The sequence below is a fragment of the Oncorhynchus clarkii genome, chromosome 10, assembly GCF_045791955.1.
Source record: "Oncorhynchus clarkii lewisi isolate Uvic-CL-2024 chromosome 10, UVic_Ocla_1.0, whole genome shotgun sequence".
NCBI lineage: Eukaryota > Metazoa > Chordata > Actinopteri > Salmoniformes > Salmonidae > Oncorhynchus > Oncorhynchus clarkii.
In genome coordinates, this window is record NC_092156.1 from 58,547,048 (window position 1) to 58,567,758 (window position 20,711).

At 42.3% G+C, this 20,711-nt stretch overlaps 1 protein-coding gene across 1 annotated transcript; it reads right to left on the reverse strand.

Moving 5' to 3' along the window:
- Positions 1-517: 517 nt before the first annotated feature.
- Positions 518-18,580, reverse strand: LOC139418850 (protein FRG1-like). The gene is made up of 9 exons (XM_071168599.1): positions 18,429-18,580; positions 18,149-18,216; positions 17,924-18,046; positions 4,335-4,392; positions 3,919-4,033; positions 3,505-3,609; positions 3,178-3,269; positions 1,608-1,718; positions 518-1,200 (listed from the first exon to the last, which is right to left on the reverse strand). The coding sequence occupies exons 1-9, from the start codon at positions 18,485-18,487 to the stop codon at positions 1,164-1,166; spliced, it is 768 nt and encodes a 255-aa protein (XP_071024700.1). The 5' UTR covers positions 18,488-18,580; the 3' UTR covers positions 518-1,163.
- Positions 18,581-20,711: the final 2,131 nt, after the last annotated feature.

The window sequence follows — 20,711 nt, forward strand, 5'->3', positions numbered from 1 at the left end:
TGTGAAGGAAGAAACCACATGGGGAAAGTAGTAAGCAAGTTAGGTTCAAAAAACTGATTTTGAACTAGTCAAATTAATTTGTTTTAGAGGTTTCATGATGCTTGAATCAAAACCAAAGTAAATCATTTTAAGATTGTTCTATACATCAGTTAGGGTCTCTATTAGCTTCAATATGAGGTCATAAAACTGGCATTAAAGTGCACCCTTGTAGGTGTGTGGGCTAATATTGTCCAAATGTTTGTTTTGGAATAAGTTGAAGTGCGTTTTCTTCCCAGGTGTAATGCAATCCATTACTGCTGGGATATGAGGTAAAAACAGGGCTTGGCCTATGTTAAAAGTACATAGTGTTTGTTAGGTCTTAAGCCTGTGTTAAAATATGCTTAAAATGATTAAGACAAAAAAAGGGATTGTGTTGAATTGTGTCTGGGAAATAAAGATAGATATGGTTTTAAAAGTTAGTGGTGATATTTCATTCCTTTGACATTTTCAGTTGGCTCAATTTACCACATACCCAGGGTAAGTTTTGCCAAGAGAATGTTTAATAAGCTGTTTTCAAAACTGTATTTTTTTTTTTACATGAATTCTGATTATTTCCAGGGATACACAACATCCTGAAATATATGTAGATATCTTTGTTAGAAAGAATACTATATTTCCCTTGATGTAGTGATGCTGAAAGCAAAAAAAAAAATTCAACTTACCCCACTCTCCCTACAGTATTGCCTAATACACAAACATCAATGGACTGTCCCAAACATCTAACAGATCTACTGATCTGCCGTTTTTTAGGGCAAAACAAAGATAGTGGTGGTAGGCATGTTAGCAATGATTTACAGGAAAATTGGTTACTGGGTAATCTCTCAAATACAATCCAGTTCACCATAACCACTACTGCTGTTTATTATCTGAGATGGGAAACTCAGTGAAACAAGGTATTCAGTCTTCTGAGGAGCCTGCTAGGGAAGGGGTTTAGGGATTGAAATGACAATAATCGCACAGTTTTACTTTCTCTTAACCAAATAAAATGTATTCATGATAAAAAGTTACATCAAAACAGATACATCAATGCCAGTCAAACAATAAAACTAATTAAAAAAATAGCCTTTTTGATTTTAACATAAGAAATTCAAAGACGAGTGGACAATCCATAAATTCTTGTATCTTCACTTGCAGTATCGGTCTGCTTTCATCTTGGCTCTCCTGTGGACAAAAAAAAAAAAAGTATCCACCACTATCCACCAGACAATGTGATTAGCTATCATGTGACAAATCAGCTTGTTGAATCACATGTTGAATTGAAACAGGTTTGTGAGTATGTTGGCAGTTTGACCAGTTAAGTGACCGAATCCTGCTATTAAATGGCCATCAGTAGGAGTCATGTCAACAGTAATTTGGACCAGTTCCAGAACGATTTCTTGGAAAGGAAGTTTGTGTTGATCATTAAAACCAATTTGTGTGCGCGGGTTTTTTCCTTTTGGGGCACTTACCGCCACTGAAATCAAAATTTCACTTAGTCATGCATTGATGTCAATGGGAGACTGAATGAAAATTAGACTTAAGTGGAAGTTTAGGATTTGCCTCTTTTGTGAAGATGTTTTTCCCCCCACCTGTCTAACAGCTCCTCGTGGAACTTCCCGTCTTTCCGGGCCATCTTCAGCGTGTTGCTGTCCTCCTCGTTCACCCTCAGCCGCCTGTCCTGGAAACTCTGGAACTTCTTTCTGTAACGTCAGAAATCCGTGTTCAGTGAGACATTAACACATGATAAGACACGGAAGGACCAGTGACACGCCACTATCAAACACAAAGAATAACATCACGGAACAGAAATCTAATCACAGGTGTAGTGAAATGCTTATGTTCCTAGCTCCGACAGTGCAGTAATACCTAACGATACAAACCCCACCAAAAAACATGCAAATCCCCAAAATAAAATAGTTAAGAAATATTAGAAAGAGCAATGTCAGAGTTCGGAATATAAATAACAATGCACTCTCTGGGGCATAAACCTGACGACTATTATCCATGACAAATGTGTATACAAATGTGTATAGAGCAACTTACACTCGCAAGTAGCGTGCCATTTCATTGACGTAAACAGTCCTGATAGTAGATACATACAGAGTGCAATAGGCCCTCTAGCAGTGGTTACAGTCTGTCAGTGGTTTATGATTCACGGGCAGCGCTCTGTTCATGCAACACGCTCTGGGATGCTAAGCACTACATCACGATGACGGGCTCAAGGGCAGCCATTATCGGCACGTCAACATGATGAGTCCATTTCCCCCGTGTTTTTTCCTCCTCTAAAATAAAAAACGATGGAGAGGGGGAAGATTAAAAATGGAACACGAAGTTGAGGTGGGAAGAGGAGAAATGGAAAACACAATGACAGCCTTGTTCACGCTTAGCTCTCAGAACTTAATGGGCCGCCGTGGGCCGTAAAAGCGGCAGCGGTGGTTCCGTTCTCGTTCCCATTTCCATCCCCGTAGCGTTGGCCCATCAATCGGCCTTTTAAGGGAGCGGGATTGATGAGGTGGCGCCCCTACACTCCCCCCACCAGCACCCTCCTCCTCCTTGTGCATCCGGGCTTGTGAATTAGTTGTCAAAATCTCGCAGAAGCAGAGTGGAAGGTTGTCAGATGAAAATGGAGGGAAATCACTGTCTGTCTACGGAAGGTCACAGAGTTCATCCCATCCACCTTCCTGGCTGTCTTTTCTACATAAAATGCCCCCCCGTGAGAATTGGTAGGTGAAGTTTAAAGGAAAAATCCACCCCAAAACAATTTGTCCATTGTTGACATAGTCCCAATATGTTTTGCATGTCAACAATCAAGTTTAAGATACAGAACTTTCAAAATACAGATATGCAGCCAGTATGAACAATTTCGGTATAATTGCAGTACTGCACAGTAATTTAGGATAACAGTCCACTGTTGATCCTTGTTGGGCATATCTGACAAAAAGGTCTGTCTTAACGTTTTTCATAAATGCATAAAACATTGTCGTGATATAGGGCAGGCCATGGCATTTCCGATACCTTTACCATTACTTATGTTCATTTGGACAAGATCAGCCGTACAACAGGGGTTTACAACCTCTAGACTAGAGAGCATGGAATCACAGCCTTGTACGATTGCCGCTGCAAATGTGAGTGTGATTTAGGCCGACAGACGGTACATACACGTAGTTGAGCTCGCAGTTCTTCACGTTGCCCCTGTCCTCGTCGGCAATGTCGTCGTTTCGCTTGACCTCCCTCTCCGCGCATGACCGGATCTGTTCATCATCATCATCGAGAGAGAGAGGCAGAAGAAGAGAGGGGCAAAACACAAAACAGTTGCATGTTGAATAGTAATATCCTGGCCCCCCCCTAATGTTCAGAGACATTTTGTTTTTTCATCCCGTCACCAACTTCACACTGCCCCAGTGGGATGTAATTGGGATGTAATTTCTGTAGTATAGATGGGGAGGGGTGGGGTTATGGAGCGACCTTGTGAAATATATACATCACCTTAACCATCTCGTCATCCCCCGCCAACTTGCCCTTGGCCTCAATGTCCCCACATTCACTGTAAGAGATGAAACAGCTATTTGCTGCCATGAGAGCCATTTTTCCCTGGAACGGGGGAAAGAGAAAGACATTTGTAAAAAAAAAAAAAAAAAAAAAAAAAAGGAAGACAAACAGAAATGAAAAGAGAATATTTGACAGATGAGTTTCACCTCGCGAGGTAAAAGCTCATATGCAGAGAGCGTCAAGCTTTCACTCCGAACCGCATCAACAAAGCAACAAGCTTGTGAGGAAAACAAGGCTTATCTATATTTTGGGTTACTATGCAACAAGTTCTATATGAAATGGCATTATATCAGTCTTTGTATGCATCGACTTTGACCATTTTTGGGGGGGATTGACAGTTGCTTCACTCACGTCCTGGAAAACAGGCTCCCACTGTTCGCGGGAGCCGATGGCGTCGGAACGCCCCACCACGACCCCCTCCGAGGTGATCCCTAGATACTTCCCATAGCCAGACTTCAGGGCTACCCTAGGGAGAAAAACACAGGAGAACAAAATTCATGCCTGGATACTGGCAGGTTGATTTTGAGTGTCTAAAAACTTTTCCAAAGACTATTCAAAGATAAAGACCATTTGAACGACAGAAGTGATGCTCCTTTATAACGTTCTCATTTAAATCCAATTTTGTATTTATAAAATTGTAAACCTGCAGAGACTGTAATTGTTCTTCCAAAGTCTATTATAACTCACCAGGGGACACTTTCTATTCAGATTTGGAGAGAAGTCAACATAAAATGTGCGTAGGTGATATTTACTCCTTTCATACGTACCTAGAGTCTGACAGCTTGATGGCAGTGAACTGCTCCGGGGGGTCTGGCCCTTCATCGTCTGGAAAATATCAAAGAAAACATTTCCCTTTTAAGAGTCACGAAACCCTGATTGATATTCTAAAAATCAGAGCATTTTCACTTTTTTATTTTCCTTATTTTTATCCGAGAGGAGCTTTTAGTTTTGGTTTAATGAGGATTAAAACTAGATGACTCTATTATCACTTCAAACATTTGGGAGCTCGGCTCTGCCGACTTAACATTCAGAGTGTCAAAACGTCGGGCGCGATTAGCATTACCAAGGGTTGTGATCTTGAGGAAGAAAAATAAATCTGTTTCAGTGGTGCCAATACAATGCATTTGATCTAGAATATATTAAACGTACAATAATGATGTGTCATTCTGAGAAACGGGCCATTTGCATAATTTCCTCTACCCTTGAGACGTACTGACGTAGAGCCTTCATGTTTTACTCATGCTCCATGGTCCTTAATAACACACAACCTCGGGCTACACAATGTTGCTGCTGTGTGCTAGCGATCGCCTACACCCAACCCTACTCTCTTGAAACCCAGACCTCAAATCTTGCGTAATTGCATCAGATGCTCGATTAGGTTATTGGGGAGATGTATGAGAACAGATACTATAAGACTAGAGAAATCTCCACCCCCTTAAAAAAAAAAAAAACTCTCAGCTAAAGGCTCCCACCCCTTCAGAAAATGTTCCACTTGAAATCATTGCCCCAATTTAAGCACCACCCTAAATGCGGTGACGCCCTGTGGAGATCGGCCACGGGAGTGTTTCGGTTACTCTCAACTTATCGTTTGATTGGTCAATGGTGGTTGGTTTTGGGTTGAAAGGTTACACCTTCAGATGTTATAAATAGAATGAAATGCCTTTGTTCTCTCTCTTGTCTTGTATCCAGTCCATGGAGGAAGGTTGCATGAGCAATTCTCCTTTCCTAGACTTCTAGGTCTCTGGCTTAGTAAGCCTTTCTTTGTTCACGCGTTGTCCTGCAAGTTCACCTTAGGATCTATATGCTGGGAAAATTTTGCCCAATGCTTGCTTGTATATCTTTATATTCATTATCTTTATGGAGTCGGATAAACATTTTAAAAGGCTAATTGCTTACTTGCGTGTGATGTGTACTGTATATTCACATAATATCAATATATATTATTGCCCATTATAGCTTCATGCCCTAGTGTCCTTTTCTTTCTCCTCAGTGATGGATAAAAGTTGTGGATGGATTTCTACCCTATTGCTTTGTCCTGCCAGATCAGGGGCCATTGATGAAAGGAAGCTAGTTAATCATACCGAGAAACACACTCCGTAAGGATGTGACCATCACAGGTTCTCACAACTTTAGGGAAAGATAAGGAGAGTCTGTCAATTTCAAGGACAGGCTGATGCAAATGTAAATTGGGAAACCACACCTCTGTGTGCAATCATTGGGCATTGGGATAGCAAATACATTCCCTAGGCTCACATACAGTGGGGCAAAAAAGTATTTAGTCCGCCACCAATTGTGCAAGTTCTCCCACTTAAAGATGAGAGAGGCCTGTAATTTTCATCATAGGTACACTTCAACTATGACAGACAAAATGAGAAAAAAAATCCCAAAAATCACATTGTAGGATTTTTTATGAATTTACTTGTAAATTATGGTGGAAAATAAGTATTTGGTCAATAACAAAAGTTTCTCAATACTTTGTTATATACCCTTTGTTGGCAATGACAGAGGTCAAACGTTTTCTGTAAGTCTTCACAAGGTTCACACACCGTTGCTGGTATTTTGGCCCATTCCTCCATGCAGATCTCCTCTAGAGCAGTGATGTTTTGGGGCTTTTGCTGGGCAACACGGACTTTCAACTCCCTCCAAAGATTTTCTATGGGGTTGAGATCTGGAGACTGGCTAGGCCCCTGCAGGACCTTGAAATGCTTCTTACGAAGCCACTCCATCGTTGCCCGGGTGGTGTGTTTGGGATCATTGTCATGCTGAAAGACCCAGCCACGTTTCATCTTCAATGCCCTTGCTGATGGAAGGACGTTTTCTCTCAAAGTCTCACGATACATGGCCCCATTCATTCTTTCCTTTACACGAATCAGTCGTCCTGGTCCCTTTGCAGAAAAACAGCCCCAAAGCATGATGTTTCCACCCCCATGCTTCACAGTAGGTATGGTGTTCTTTGGATGCAACTCAGCATTCTTTGGTCCTCCAAACACGACGAGTTGAGTTTTTACCAAAAAGTTATATTTTGGTCTCATCTGACCACATGACATTCTCCCAATCTTCTTCTGGATCATCCAAATGCTCTCTAGCAAACCTCAGACGGGCCTGGACATGTACTGGCTTAAGCAGGGGGACACGTCTGGCACTGCAGGATTTGAGTCACTGGCGGCGTAGTGTGTTACTGATGGTAGGCTTTGTTACTTTGGTCCCAGCTCTCTGCAGGTCATTCACTAGGTCCCCCCGTGTGGTTCTGGGATTTTTGCTCACCGTTCTTGTGATCATTTTGACCCCACGGGGTGAGATCTTGCGTGGTGCCCCAGATCGAGGGAGATTATGAGTGGTCTTGTATGTCTTCCATTTCCTAATAGTTGCTCCCACAGTTGATTTCTTCAAACCAAGCTGCTTACCTATTGCAGATTCAGTCTTCCCAGCCTGGTGCAGGTCTACAATTTTCTTTCTGGTGTCCTTTGACAGCTCTTTGGTCTTGGCCATAGTGGAGTTTGGAGTGTGACTGTTTGAGGTTGTGGACAGGTGTCTTTTATACTGATAACAAGTTCAAACAGGTGCCATTAATACAGGTAACGAGTGGAGGACAGAGGAGCCTCTTAAACAAGAAGTTGCAGATCCAGAAATCTTGCTTATACTAATAAATACTTATTTTCCACCATAATTTGCAAATAAATTCATTAAAAATCCTACAATGTGATTTTCTGGATTTTTTTTCTCATTTTGTCTGTCATAGTTGAAGTGTACCTATGATGAAAATTACAGGCCTCTCTCATCTTTAAGTGGGAGAACTTGCACAATTGGTGGCTGACTAAATACTTTTTTGCCCCACCATGTTTCTCAGACCACAATAGTCAGACAGACAGGTTAAATTCTAATTATATTCCATCCCCTAAAGCAGGTCTATATCTCCCCGTGACCCTTGACCTTACAGAGGGCATTCACAAAGTCTCCTGCATCCAGTGACTAAGCATCTTGAGGGCTTTTCTCAGCTTGAGAGGGCTAAACTATTCTAGACGGAGTTCCTTCTTAGTGAAAATCCCATAAAAGTGCAGAAACATCATCTCTCTGTCCCTGTAACTCAATTTCTCTTTCATCTCATTTAAATGAGCCTGCCTCCCAAGTTAGAGCCTCACCAAGGGAATAGGAATAGTTCACGTTTTATTCTCCTGGCCGTTTTCCCTCTTCAATGAAAAACCGTGAGCTGAATCCCAGGTCTGCGTTTCTGTCTTTGGAGGGTGGATGGGTTTTATGGAACATTTCTCAAAACATCTCTCGCCTTAGGGCAGAGCATTTTTGCCTGGAAACTCCCATTTAGACTAGCTTGGCTAGTTAGGTTAGGTGTTCCACCCCCAAGTTGAAGCCTTTTCCCTGAGGCTCAGGGGCTGGTGTAATGGGGCTCTGGCTTGCTAGTCAGTGGGGCTAACAGTGGGGAGACGAAGCATATCGTCTGTGAGCCTGGATTCAAAGATGTGATTCAAGCACACGTTGGCAATATCCCTCTAACTTGTCATGCACGTCAACTTTGAATGGTAAACATACAATCGAAATGGTTGGAGCCGATCTTTCCCGTTCATTTTAGATTGTGGACTACACTTTTCACCTTAAACTACCCAGTGGGTCTGGATCTATTGTGGACCCTAGACACAATACCACTTGGTGGTATGAAAACGTGACCAATTTATATGCATTTAAGAGGCAAAGAATCACAATGACATTAGGTCAATGATACTCATTTGGATCTTGATATCCATAAACCATGAGACGAGAGAGCTCTTTACCTGTTACCTTGTTGCATTCTAACCCATCACAGAGCTGTGCAATACATTTCCTCCGAATATTTCATTGTCTTCCTGCCTCTGCAAATGGATGGGCACCATAAATCGTAGCTAGCACCAGATTCATATTGATGATATCCAATAACGTGCTTGAGAGGACAAAGAAATAGATTAATGCCTGGTGTGTGTGTGTGTGTGTGTGTGTGTGTGTGTGTGTGTGTGTGTGTGTGTGTGTGTGTGTGTGTGTGGAGGAGCAATTCCAGCTTCCTCGCTAAAACCATTACCAGGCAAGCTGTGCAGAAATGAATGTCCTAATAGCTTCTGGAACAACATAGTAGTTCAGTTCTCCCTTTCATTTTCCGTGTCCACTCTCTCAGAGTGTGATTTCAAATTGATTTAGAACGAAACGCTAAATCCTATACCGTTTAGGACAAAATTGGTTTAGATTTCAAAACGCTTGGTACCGCACGCAGGCAGCCATCGAATGCGGCGGTCATCGAAAAAGCAAGAAAATAAAGTTGGAAGAAACAATTAGTGAACCCCCGTCCCTCCCCCATTCTCCACAATGACTCAAAAAATTCCCTGCCACTTTGCCAGGCTAATGGAACGTGACGTCCATTACGGCTCTTTGGTTTCCTCAATTCGTATTGGAATAGAATGGAACATGAGAAAACTGGGCTTCATGGGGGAGATTTTCTTCCATTCTCTTCTGGGATTCATTAATTCCAGACGATTACCAGCTCCATTTGCTCTGTCTATAATGCCGAATTACAGAATCCAACACAGACCCAAAAAAGTGTATTTACATTTTTTGGTGATAATCAAATTGATACTTACAGTCTTGGAAATCACTGCAACTTCCATACAGACTCCGGTGAGAAGGCCATGCATCCTCTGAAACACGACCCCGCCAAGCCGCACTGCTCGCTTAACATGGAAGCCAGCCGCACCAATATGTAGGAGGAAACACTGTACAGCTGGCGACCAAAGTCAGCATGCATGCGCCCGGCTGCCACAAGTCGCTAGAGCGCGATGGGACAAGGACATCCCAGGCGGCCAAACCCTTCCCTAACCCGGATGACGCTGGGCCAATTGCGCGCTGCCTCATGAGTCTCCCGGTCGGCTGCGACACAGCCCGGGATCAAACCCGGATCTGTAGACCGCTGAGCCACTCGGGAGGCCCCGATGCAGACAATTCAAGTAAATGCAAGTGACATGCTGGGCAGGCTTGCATTTCAAAAACGACTTTATAAGAGGGAACAATCAACAGGACCGCTTTAGATTTCTCTCTCTCTCCTTCATTTCAATCTTGTCAGTTCGAATTGCAAAGTGAAATCATTTAAGAATTTACAGCCATTTTAGAGTGACTCACTCGAGTGAAGTTGTCATCTAAACGGTTGCACAAGACACCACACAGCCTTGACTTAAGCAGATTAAGTTCACAAAACAACGTGTGCTCAAGCTACCAGTTGCACGACCATACCTTACAATAACCATCATTTATGATAATCATAATGTATGATGATAATAAGTAAATCAAGTTCCAATTGAAACTACGGTCCCATTAGTTGTTTTTATTTAGACATGAAGATGCCTTTAGTTTAGTGGGCCAACCTGTTGAGTTGTGCAGACCACCCAAGTTGGTAACATTGGTGCAAGTCACTTGAATGACAGTCGATTTCAGCAGCTGAGCTGCTAGGGATGCGACAGAGATGAGGGGATTCAAGAAGTGTTTTGGCGATAGCTTGCCAAACTACCCTCTCAAAGCTCCTGCAACATCTGGCTGACATTTAACTGTGTCTGTGGTTACTAGCCTGGCTCCACAGCTACACCAGCGGAAGAAGGCAGAGGGTGATGATGAATGGCACATTCGGCCACTTCTGGTGTGCCACAAGAGGGCGTCGTCTCACCATATCCGTTTATCCTTCACATGTCCAACCGAAAAGTTCAGTGACACTGGGTATGCTGATGATGTAGGGCTGTCCCGAGCCATATACAACTAAACAGCATCAAAGAGGACATTTCCATGGGCTTGGAGGCAAACGCAGCTGGAAGAGTGGGACACATCCAACAACCTGCTCCTGAATGGAGAAAAAGTATGTGGAAATTCAGATATGTTATTATTGAGACCATCCGCAACCCACACCACTAATCCTAGAAGGACAGGAAGTACCCGTGGTAACAACAACTAAATATATTGGTTTTCATCTAGACTCTAACCTCAGTGGTGACACACATGTGGAGCAGTCAGTGAGGAAGGCCTCAAAATGTCTGCACTTTTTGAATGGTCTTGCCAGAAATGGCCTACCCACTGAAGATCTGGTCACAGTCTATACTATACTGGTCAGACCTTGTCTGGAAAACGGTGGAGTGCTGTTACAGTGGGGCAAAAAAGTATTTAGTCAGCCACCAATTGTGCAAGTTCTCCCACTTAAAAAGATAAGGCCTGTAATTTTCATCATAGGTACACTTCAACTATGACAGACAAAATGAGAAAAAAAATCCAGAAAATCACATTGTAGGATTTTTAATTAATTAATTTGCAAATTATGGTGGAAAATAAGTATTTGGTCAATAACAAGTTTCTCAATACTTTGTTATATACCCTTTGTTGGCAATGACAGAGGTCAAATGTTTTCTGTAAGTCTTGACAAGGTTTTCACACACTGTTGCTGGTATTTTGGCCCATTCCTCCATGCAGATCTCCTCTAGAGCAGTGATGTTTTGGGGCTGTTGCTGGGCAACACGGACTTTCAACTCCCTCCAAAGATTTTCTATGGGGTTGAGATCTGGAGACTGGCTAGGCCACTCCAGGACCTTGAAATGCTTCTTACGAAGCCATTCCTTCGTTGCCCGGGCGGTGTGTTTGGGATCATCTTCATGCTGAAAGACCCAGCCACATTTCATCTCCAATGCCCTTGCTGATGCAAGGAGGTTTTCACTCAATCTCACGATACATGGCCTCATTCATGCTTTCCTTTACACGAATCAGTCGTCCTGGTCCCTTTGCAGAAAAACAGCCCCAAAGCATGATGTTTCCACCCCAATGCTTCACAGTAGGTATGGTGTTCTTTGGATGCAACTCAGCATTCTTTGTCCTCCAAAACACGACGAGTTGAGTCTTTACCAAAAAGTTATATTTCGGTTTCATCTGACCATATGACATTCTCCCAATCTTCTTCTGGATCATCCAAATGCTTTCTTGCAAACTTCAGATGGGCCTGGACATGTGTCCCCCTGCTTAAGCCAGTACGTCTGACACTGCAGGATTTGAGTCCCTGGCGGTGTAGTGTGTTACTGATGGTAGGCTTTGTTACTTTGGTCCCAGCTCTCTGCAGGTCATTCACTAGGTCCCCCCGTGTGGTTCTGAGATTTTTGCTCACCGTTCTTGTGATCATTTTGACCCCACGGGGTGAGATCTTGCGTGGACCCCCAGATCGAGGGAGATTATCAGTGGTCTTGTATGTCTTCCATTTCCTAATAATTTCTCCCACAGTTGATTTCTTTAAACCAAGCTGCTTACCTATTGCAGATTCAGTCTTCCCAGCCTGGTGCAGGTCTACAATTTTCTTTCTGGTGTCCTTTGACAGCTCTTTGGTCTTGGCCATAGTGGAGTTTGGAGTGTGACTGTTTGAGGTTGTGGACAGGTGTCTTTTATACTGATAACAAGTTCAAACAGGTGCCATTAATACAGGTATGTATTAGTGGAGGACAGAGGAGCCTCTTAAAGAAGAAGTTACAGGTCTGTAAGAGCCAGAAATCTTGCTTGTTTGTAGGTGACCAAATACTTATTTTCCACCATAATTTGCAAATAAATTCATAAAAAATCCTACAATGTGATTTTCTGGATTTTTCTTCTCATTTTGTCTGTCATAGTTGAAGTGTACCTATGATGAAAATTACAGGCCTCGCATCTTTTTAAGTGGGAGAACTAGCCCAATTGGTGGCTGACTAAATACTTTTTTGCCCCACTGTAGTTGGATGCAGTAAAAAGCAGCAGGCCCAACTAGACAGGGTGCAGAGGAGGGCCTTGAGGATCATCTCCAGAGTTGGAGCAGTCCAACCACAGCTCCCCTTTCAGTGCATCTGGCAAGGAACATGCACACTCTCGAACAACCACTGCATGACCCGCTCCCTCTAAGGGAGGTGACTGCACCACCAGGCTGCTGAGAAAGACAGTCCTGTGTTACCGCCCATATTATAAAACAACAAAAACACCACTCTACCCACTGCTGTCAGACTGTACAATAACTTTAGCTCTTACAGACCTAAATCTTAACCATTCAGTTTGACCATCATGAAAATAAATGTAAAATTCACACACACACACACAGGGAAGAACAAGTATTTGATAACCTGCCAAATCGGCAGTGTTTCCTACTTACAAAGCATGTAGAGGTCTGTAATTTTGATCATAGGTACACTTCAACTGTGAGAGACGGAATCTAAAACAAAAATCCAGAAAAACGCATCGTATGATTTTTAAGTAATTCATTTGCATTTTATTGCATGACATAAGTATTTGATCACCTACTAACCAGTAAGAATTCCGTCTCTCACAGACCTGTTAGTTTTTCTTTAAGAAGCCCTCCTGTTCTCCACTCATTACCTGTATTAACTCGTTACCTGTATAAAAGACACCTGTCCACACACTCAATCAAACAGACACCAACCTCTCCACAATGGCCAAGACCAGAGAGCTGTGTAAGGACATCAGGGATAAAATTGTAGACCTGCACAAGGCAGGGATGGGCTACAGGACAATAGGCAAGCAGCTTGGTGAGAAGGCAACAACTGTTGGTGCAATTATTAGAAAATGGAAGAAGTTCAAGATGACGGTCAATCACCCTCAGTCTGGGGCTCCATGCAAGATCTCACCTCGTGGGGCATCAATGATGATGAGGAAGGTGAGGGATCAGCCCAGAACTACACAGCAGGACCTGGTCAGGAATGGGAGAAGGTCATGTAGTCTGATGAGACAAAAATATAGCTTTTTGGTCTAAACTCCACTCGCCGTGTTTGGAGGAAGAAGAAGGGTGAGTACAACCCCAAGAACACCATCCCAATCGTGAAGCATGGAGGTGGAAACATTCTTTGGGGATGCTTTTCTGCAAAGGGGACAGGACGACTGCACCGTATTGAGGGGAGGATGGATGTATCGCGAGATCTTGGCCAACATCCTCCTTCCCTCAGTAAGAGCATTGAAATGGGTCGTGGCTGGGTCTTCCAGCATGACAACGACCCGAAACACACAGCCAGGGCAACTAAGGAGTGGCTCCGTAAGAAGCATCTCAAGGTCCTGGAGTGGCCTAGCCAGTCTCCAGACCTGAACCCAATAGAAATTCTTTGGAGGGAGCTGAAAGTCCGTATTGCCCAGTGACAGCCCCAAAACCTGAGGATCTGGAGAAGGTCTGTATGGAGGAGTGGGCCAAAATCCCTGCTGCAGTGTGTGCAAACCTGGTCAAGAACTACAGGAAACGTATGATCTCTGTAATTGCAAACAAAGGTTTCTGTACCAAATATTAAGTTCTGCTTTTCTGATGTATCAAATACTTATGTCATGCAATAAAATGCAAATGAATTACTTAAAAATAATACAATATGATTTTCTGGATTTTTGTTTAAGATTCCGTCTCTCACGGTTGAAGTGTACCTATGATAAAAATTACAGACCTCTACATGCTTTGTAAGTAGGAAAACCTGCAAAATCGTCAGTGTATCAAATACTGGTTCTCCCCACTGTGTGTGTGTGTGTGTATATATATATAAAACATAATTATGTGGACATCCCTTCAAATTAGTGGATCAAACTAAAGGCTACTCAGTACTACAGTTGCAAAGGGTTGGAAACTTTCCGGAAATGTTTTGAAAATTATCCATGGGAAGTTAAGCCTGGGAATTTTGCTTGATATCAAAAAAGTTAGCTTATAACAGTGAACCTTTTTTATGGGATACACATAAGGCACTTCTAGGTCTTGTGGCATATTTTGGTTAAACTATCCACAATTCAATGGAATTGCAACCCCCTGCATGCACAGTGCATTCTTCCACCACATGTAGAGCTGATTCTCAAGATCTTGCACACTAATGAGATGCTATTGAGCTCACACTACTACACTGTCTGAGCCAAGGACTACATGCTTTCCGCTAAGTTTTGCTTACTGGGTGGGGTGAATATTTTATATGACATACATGATTTTTTGTAATTAGTAAATAGTAGCCTACAGCAAAGTATATTTGTTGCTACCATGTGGGTTTTAGCTTGCTTGAGCCTGCTAACAGAGGAGTGTTAATACACCTGTTTCCATACCTGTTCCATTTTAAAACATTTATCTTACAAAGGAGTTGTTTAATCTAACTTCTAACTTAAATTGTATGTTGTTTTTCCAACTCATTGTTTTCTAATCTTTACAGAAAAATGCCACTGGCACTATCTGATGTGTGGAGACATTTCACTGCAGCTAATGTAGAAGGAAAAGCTGTGTACATTTGCAAATACTGTGCCAAATCATACTTCACGTATGATGGAATGCAACAAAGATGCAGAATCATCTGGCCAAGTGCATAAAGTTTCCTCAGCGCTCACAACAAGCAACCTCTGACAAAAGTCCCTCTACTTCTAATCAAAGTGAAAATGATGAATCAGACACCTTATCGATATTAACAGCTCATGGTCCTCCTGGAATCAGAAGTTTTTTTTGACTCAATAGCGAACGTAGTCAGAGAAATGCTGAGGAATGTCTTGCTCGAGCTGTGTATGCAACTGGTTCTCCTCTGATTCTCACAGGCAATGTGTATTGGAAGAGATTTTTGAATGTTCTTCGCCCAGCATACACCCCTCCAACCAGACATGCTTTATCTACTCATTTTCTAGATACAGAGTTCAACAGAGTTCAAGTGAAGGTCAAGAAAATCAGAGAAAGCAGACCGTATTGCAATCATCTCTGATGGGTGGTCAAATGTCCGTGGGCAAGGAATAACTAATTATATCATCTCCACCCCTCAACCAGTATTCTACAAGAGCAAAACAAGGGACAACAGACACACTGGTCTCTACATTGCAGAAGGCAGTCATCAATGACTTTGGACAACAGAAGGTATTAGCACTGGTGACAGACAATGCTGCGAACATAAAGACTGCTTGGTCTAAAGTGGAGTCCTACCCTCACTTCACACCCAATGGCTGTGCTGCTCATGCATTTAATCTGCTTCTCAAGGACATTATGGCACTGAAAACAATGGATACACCCTACAAGATAGCCAAGAAAATGGTTAGGTATGTGAAGGGTCATCAAGTTATAGCAGCAATCTACCTCACCAAGTGAGAAGAATAAGAGCACCACATTGAATCTGCCCATCAACACCCGTTGGGGTGGGGTTGTCATCATGTTTGGCAGTCTCCATGAGGGGAAGGAGTCTCTCCAAGAAATTGCCATATCACAGTCTGCCGATATGGACAGCCCCATCAAGAGGATCCCCCCTTGATGATGTATTTTGGGAGAGAGTGGTAAGCAGCCAGAAACCTATAGCAGTAGCCATTGCACATATTTAGGGAGACAATGCCATCCTGTCTGATGTTCAGACCCTGCTTGCAGATATAAGAGAAGAAATTCATACTGCCATGCCCACTTCACTGTTGCTCCAAGCAGAGGAAACTGCAGTTCTGAAATACATCAAAAAGTGTGAACACTTCTGCGTGAAGCCCATACATGCCGCAGCGTACATGTTGGACCCCAAGTATGCTGGCAAGAGCACCCTGTCTGGTGCAGAGATCAACAAGCCATATGGTGTCATCACTACCGTGTCTCGCCATCTTGGCCTGGATGAGGGCAAGGTTCTTGGCAGTCGGGCAAAGTATACTTCCAAGCAAGGACTTTGGGATGGAGATGCAATATGGCAGTTGTGCCAACATATCTCATCAGCCACCTAGTGGGAGGGACGTTGTGGATCTGAGGGTCTTTCCCCTGTTGCCTTCATCATCATCCAAATCAGAGCGCAACTGGTCCTTGTTTGGGAACACACACACCAAAGAACACAACAGGCTGACCAATACAAGGGTTGAAAAATCAGTGGCCATTCAAGCAAATTTGAGGCTTTTTGAGCCTGACAACGAGCCATCCTCAACCAGGTTGGAAAATGACAGTGAAAGATGAGGCCTCAGAGTCTGATGTTCAGAGGTGGACATTGAGGAGGTCCAGGGAGAAGACATGGAAGCCTGAGAGGAAGACAACCAAAGCTTTAGTTTCTAGATTATCATTATACAGATGTATGTTGAAAACGTTTTAGGGATGCGATGTATCATTGGGGATCATTCAATATTTCCTTTATTTTGTTGTTCAGTGAAATCATCCCATGTGAAAGAGTCAAATCATTTAATTAAAGTTCAATTTGTGACTAGTTTTTTTATTTTTATTATTTCTATTGGAATTATTTAATAATTTGAAATGATGACTACTTACGATAAGGTAAAAGGTTGATGTTTCTGTCTCCATATGATATGGTAAATATATCCAATGCAAAAAAAACATCTACATTTAAATGGTATTAATTTGCATATATATTTTTGTTAATTCCCAAATATTCCTGTTAATTCCCACCTCTGAATATTCCCCAAAATGTGCAACCCTACTCAGTACTGTCTTGTGATGAGTAACCCTGCCCCAAAGATTTGTGTTAGGGGTCAATCCATATAAACAAAACTTTCCATACATGTTTGCCCATGGAAACATTTGTCAGAGTTTTTGAACCTGAATGCCAAAACATTCAGGAGATAAAGGTGCTCAGAGTTGACACATGTTGCACATCCCACCATACCATGAGACATCCATGTCTTCATCACTGGAAAAGATAAACGGTTCATTTAAAAGCTGTCAAACGATTACAAAAAAGTTACTTTCTGAGCACTTCTACAAAGGGCAAATACGTATGGAAGGTTTACTTTTAATCAAAAGGGGTGCTGTCAAAAAAGTGATTGAATTCAAAAGGATTTACCCTTAGGTCTTGAATTGTGCATAAGCCCCCTATTTGATACCTGTGGTTTGCAATCTCTTCCAGTGTTTGTCTCATAACAGTCTAAAACAGTCATCTGTATCTAAACAAATCAAAATTTCCACTACGTTCAACCTCCCTCCCTGCCCCCTGGTAACAGGTGGAGCAGGAGAGTGAGAGCTGTAACAGGGACTCGACCCCCAGCTCATGCGGTGCAGAGGTGAAAGCCTAACGGACTGTACCACAAAAGCCTCTGGGTTGAGTCAGTACAACGCTCCCATATGCCACTTACTCAAGCATAACATTTTGATCATGCCCCTATCGACTCAATGATGTAACAAATGGCAAAAAGTCTCTCGAAACACTTCCCCCTGTCCAATCAAGTAGCAAAACAACCTAGTATGGCATACAGCAAATTGTGTGCATCATCATCATCATGCATTAATGACAAAACACATAACACCCTACTCCCTATATTATTGTGCACTACGTTTGACCAGAGCTCTATGTGATTTGGATTAGAAGTAGTGTACTATAAAGGAAATATTGGGTGAATTTAGCGAAAGATAGTCTCGCACTTTTCTTACCTTGATGTGGTGCACCAACTGTGAACAGACCAGTATCCAGGGCATGGATGTAGGAATTAGTCTGCATCTCTATTGCAACCGTTCCTGAAATCTCCCCAAAGCCACTGATACACCACCATCCACCTAGAAAGCAGAAAAAAAACATGAGTGTTTGCTACTTTGTGGAGTATCATAAGAACCCTTTTCAACTAGCTAGCTACCAAGAATGACCAGCAAACAACATACCAACAATATCCGGTTTATCTTGTGCATCGTCCATTTTTCTCTTCTTATCCTTGTGCTTCTTCTTCTTTCTACAAGACAATTATGGATCAACATTAGCAAGGTCAAATTAGGAAAAAGGAAAATAGCAAACAGTTATCTAGCTAACATTAGCCAGTAACTAACTGTTAATGCCTGGTCAGAGTCGATGAACGATAGCTAGTTTGATAGCATTATTAGCCAGCTTGATTCGCCATCTTCCACACAAACAAATATTGAATTCGATGTTGAGGAATAAACTCACCCCTTGTTAAGTCCTTTCAAAACAAGTTTTGTTATTTTCACTTTTGAATAGTCAGCCATATCTTCCGATTATGGGAAACTAGCTAGCCACCAAGCTAACAACATAAACAAACGAAAACAACATGCGAGTACGGTGGCTGTCGAGGTAAAAACAAATATCAGTTACCAAACGAGCGACATCTGTTCTTTGGAGAATATATTAACATTGTATGCGTTCATAAAATACATTGACTAATGCCTTGTTTGTTTAGCAGCATTTTTTTTGTTAAATGTAAAAGGTGATGTGTTACTAATTATGTGTTACTAAGTGTGACAGAGAGTTGTACACTCTCTATATAAACTCACAGTAATTTAATGGGTAAAGGAAACCACCAACATTTCTTCTAGGTTACTATGGTCATTGGTTGCACTAATTGCACTGTTTGTCTACATAACCTGGTTCAAGCATTCATGACATTACCCTGAAGAAGGCACAGTGATGCCAAAACGTTTGTGGTTTACCCAATACATTACTCTGAGATTATATAGAGGGTTTGTGACTCTATTTTCTATAGCCTACAGTTTTCTCGCTGTTGCAGTAGTCAGCACCTACACAAACATTTTTGGGTGTGCAACAGCTCATGCTTTTCACTAGACTAAGTGTGCCAGAGAATCACACACACGTGCACTTAAACTTGCACACACTCACAATATCACCCCAACTCCACACACATCCATTCATGCCGTAGTCAAGGAGCAGCTTAAGTGGCCATGTTTAGAGTCTCTGCACAGTCTCACTTAGAGTGTATCTCTGTAAACTACCAGAGTCCAGGCCAAGGCTGGCAGTGAGTGTGAGGGAAATTGACTGTCTGTCTTCTGGCTCAGAGGAGTACTGGAGTTTGGCTTTTCTCTCAATAGACTGTGTGTCTGCTGTCTCTGACCAGCAAATTACTGTAAATTACTACCCAGACATTGGTTCTGTTTTTTCATTCACCAAGACTCCTGGAGGGGCTGGAAGAGAGCATGAACACAGACCAATGCATGCACACACACACACACACACACACACACACACACACACACACACACACACACACACACACACACACACACACACACACACACACACACACACACACACACACACACACACACACACACACACACACACACACACACATTCTCTCTTATGCACACTCTCACACACTGGCACTCACACTCTCTCTTTCACACACACACAAAGTATCTCTCACTCACACACACTCACTCACTCACACACACACAAATTCATTCTACTTCAACGAACACGCATGTGTGCTGCTCAACATCACACAATGCGCCAGAAACGTGAAACATTGACTCCACCGACTGCTAACAGGTACATGGCGTTGTGTCAAATTCCTGCACCAATTCCTCCCAGAGTCTTCATTGAAACAACCAACATGTGAGCCATAGCAAGTATCGACCTAGGTGAGAGGGGTGCACTCAAATTAAGGTTTATACTAATGGCACCCCATTAAGGAAGAATAGGCCAATCAGGAAGCCTGTGACAGGAGGTAATAAATCATTGGATGACAGTGTCAGGAAGTAAAATTAATGAGACAGAAGCCTGCCCTTTGTGGTGAAGCAAAGCGCTACCAGGCAGCAGTGTTTCTCAGAGCTGAAAAGTCACACAGACAAAGTGGAGAGACTCAGATGATGTGGGATCACTGAAGTCAATTAAATGCTTTCAGTGATGATAAATGGTCATTTTAGAGAGTTGTATAACTTACGATCAATCAATCAAATGTATTTTATATAAAGCCCTTTTTACATCAGCAGTTGTCAAAGTACTTTAAAGATACCCAGCCTAAAATCCCAAAGAGCAAGCAATGCAGAGTCAGAAGTGCAATGTCTAGGAAAACTCCCTAGAAGGCAGGAAGCTATAAGAAACCTAGAGAGAAACCAGGCTCCAAGGGTTGGCCAATCTTCTTCTGGCTGTACTGGGTAGAGATTTAAGACAAATCACATATTTTGTTTCAAACTACTCTACTCTATCATATTAGCTAGTATAGCCATCGTACTCCTAACCAGTTACTAGTGATCTGCAAGGACATGCCAGGGTGCAAGCAATATAGTGGAATTCCCTCACACCCTTCCACTTACCTATAGTTTGGAAGGAAATTAAGACATTTGATTGGATCACAGCCCAGTAACATTTCTCAAATGGGAAGATTGTAGTGAATGTTCTCTGGATGTGAGACTTAAAAATAATTCAGATATATTGCAGTGATAACAAAATGTGATTATAAACATTGCTGCTTTT

Excerpts from the sequence above, each read along its gene's own strand:
- LOC139418850 (XM_071168599.1), bottom strand. The coding sequence starts at position 18,487 with ATGGCTGACTATTCAAAAGTGAAAATAACAAAACTTGTTTTGAAAGGA. Across the intron at positions 18,047-18,148 it reads AGATAAACCGGATATTGTTG|GTGGATGGTGGTGTATCAGT; the intron begins GTATGTTGTTTG and ends TCTGCTTTCTAG. Across the intron at positions 1,201-1,607 it reads CACGAGGAGCTGTTAGACAG|GAGAGCCAAGATGAAAGCAG; the intron begins GTGGGGGGAAAA and ends TTTTGTCCACAG.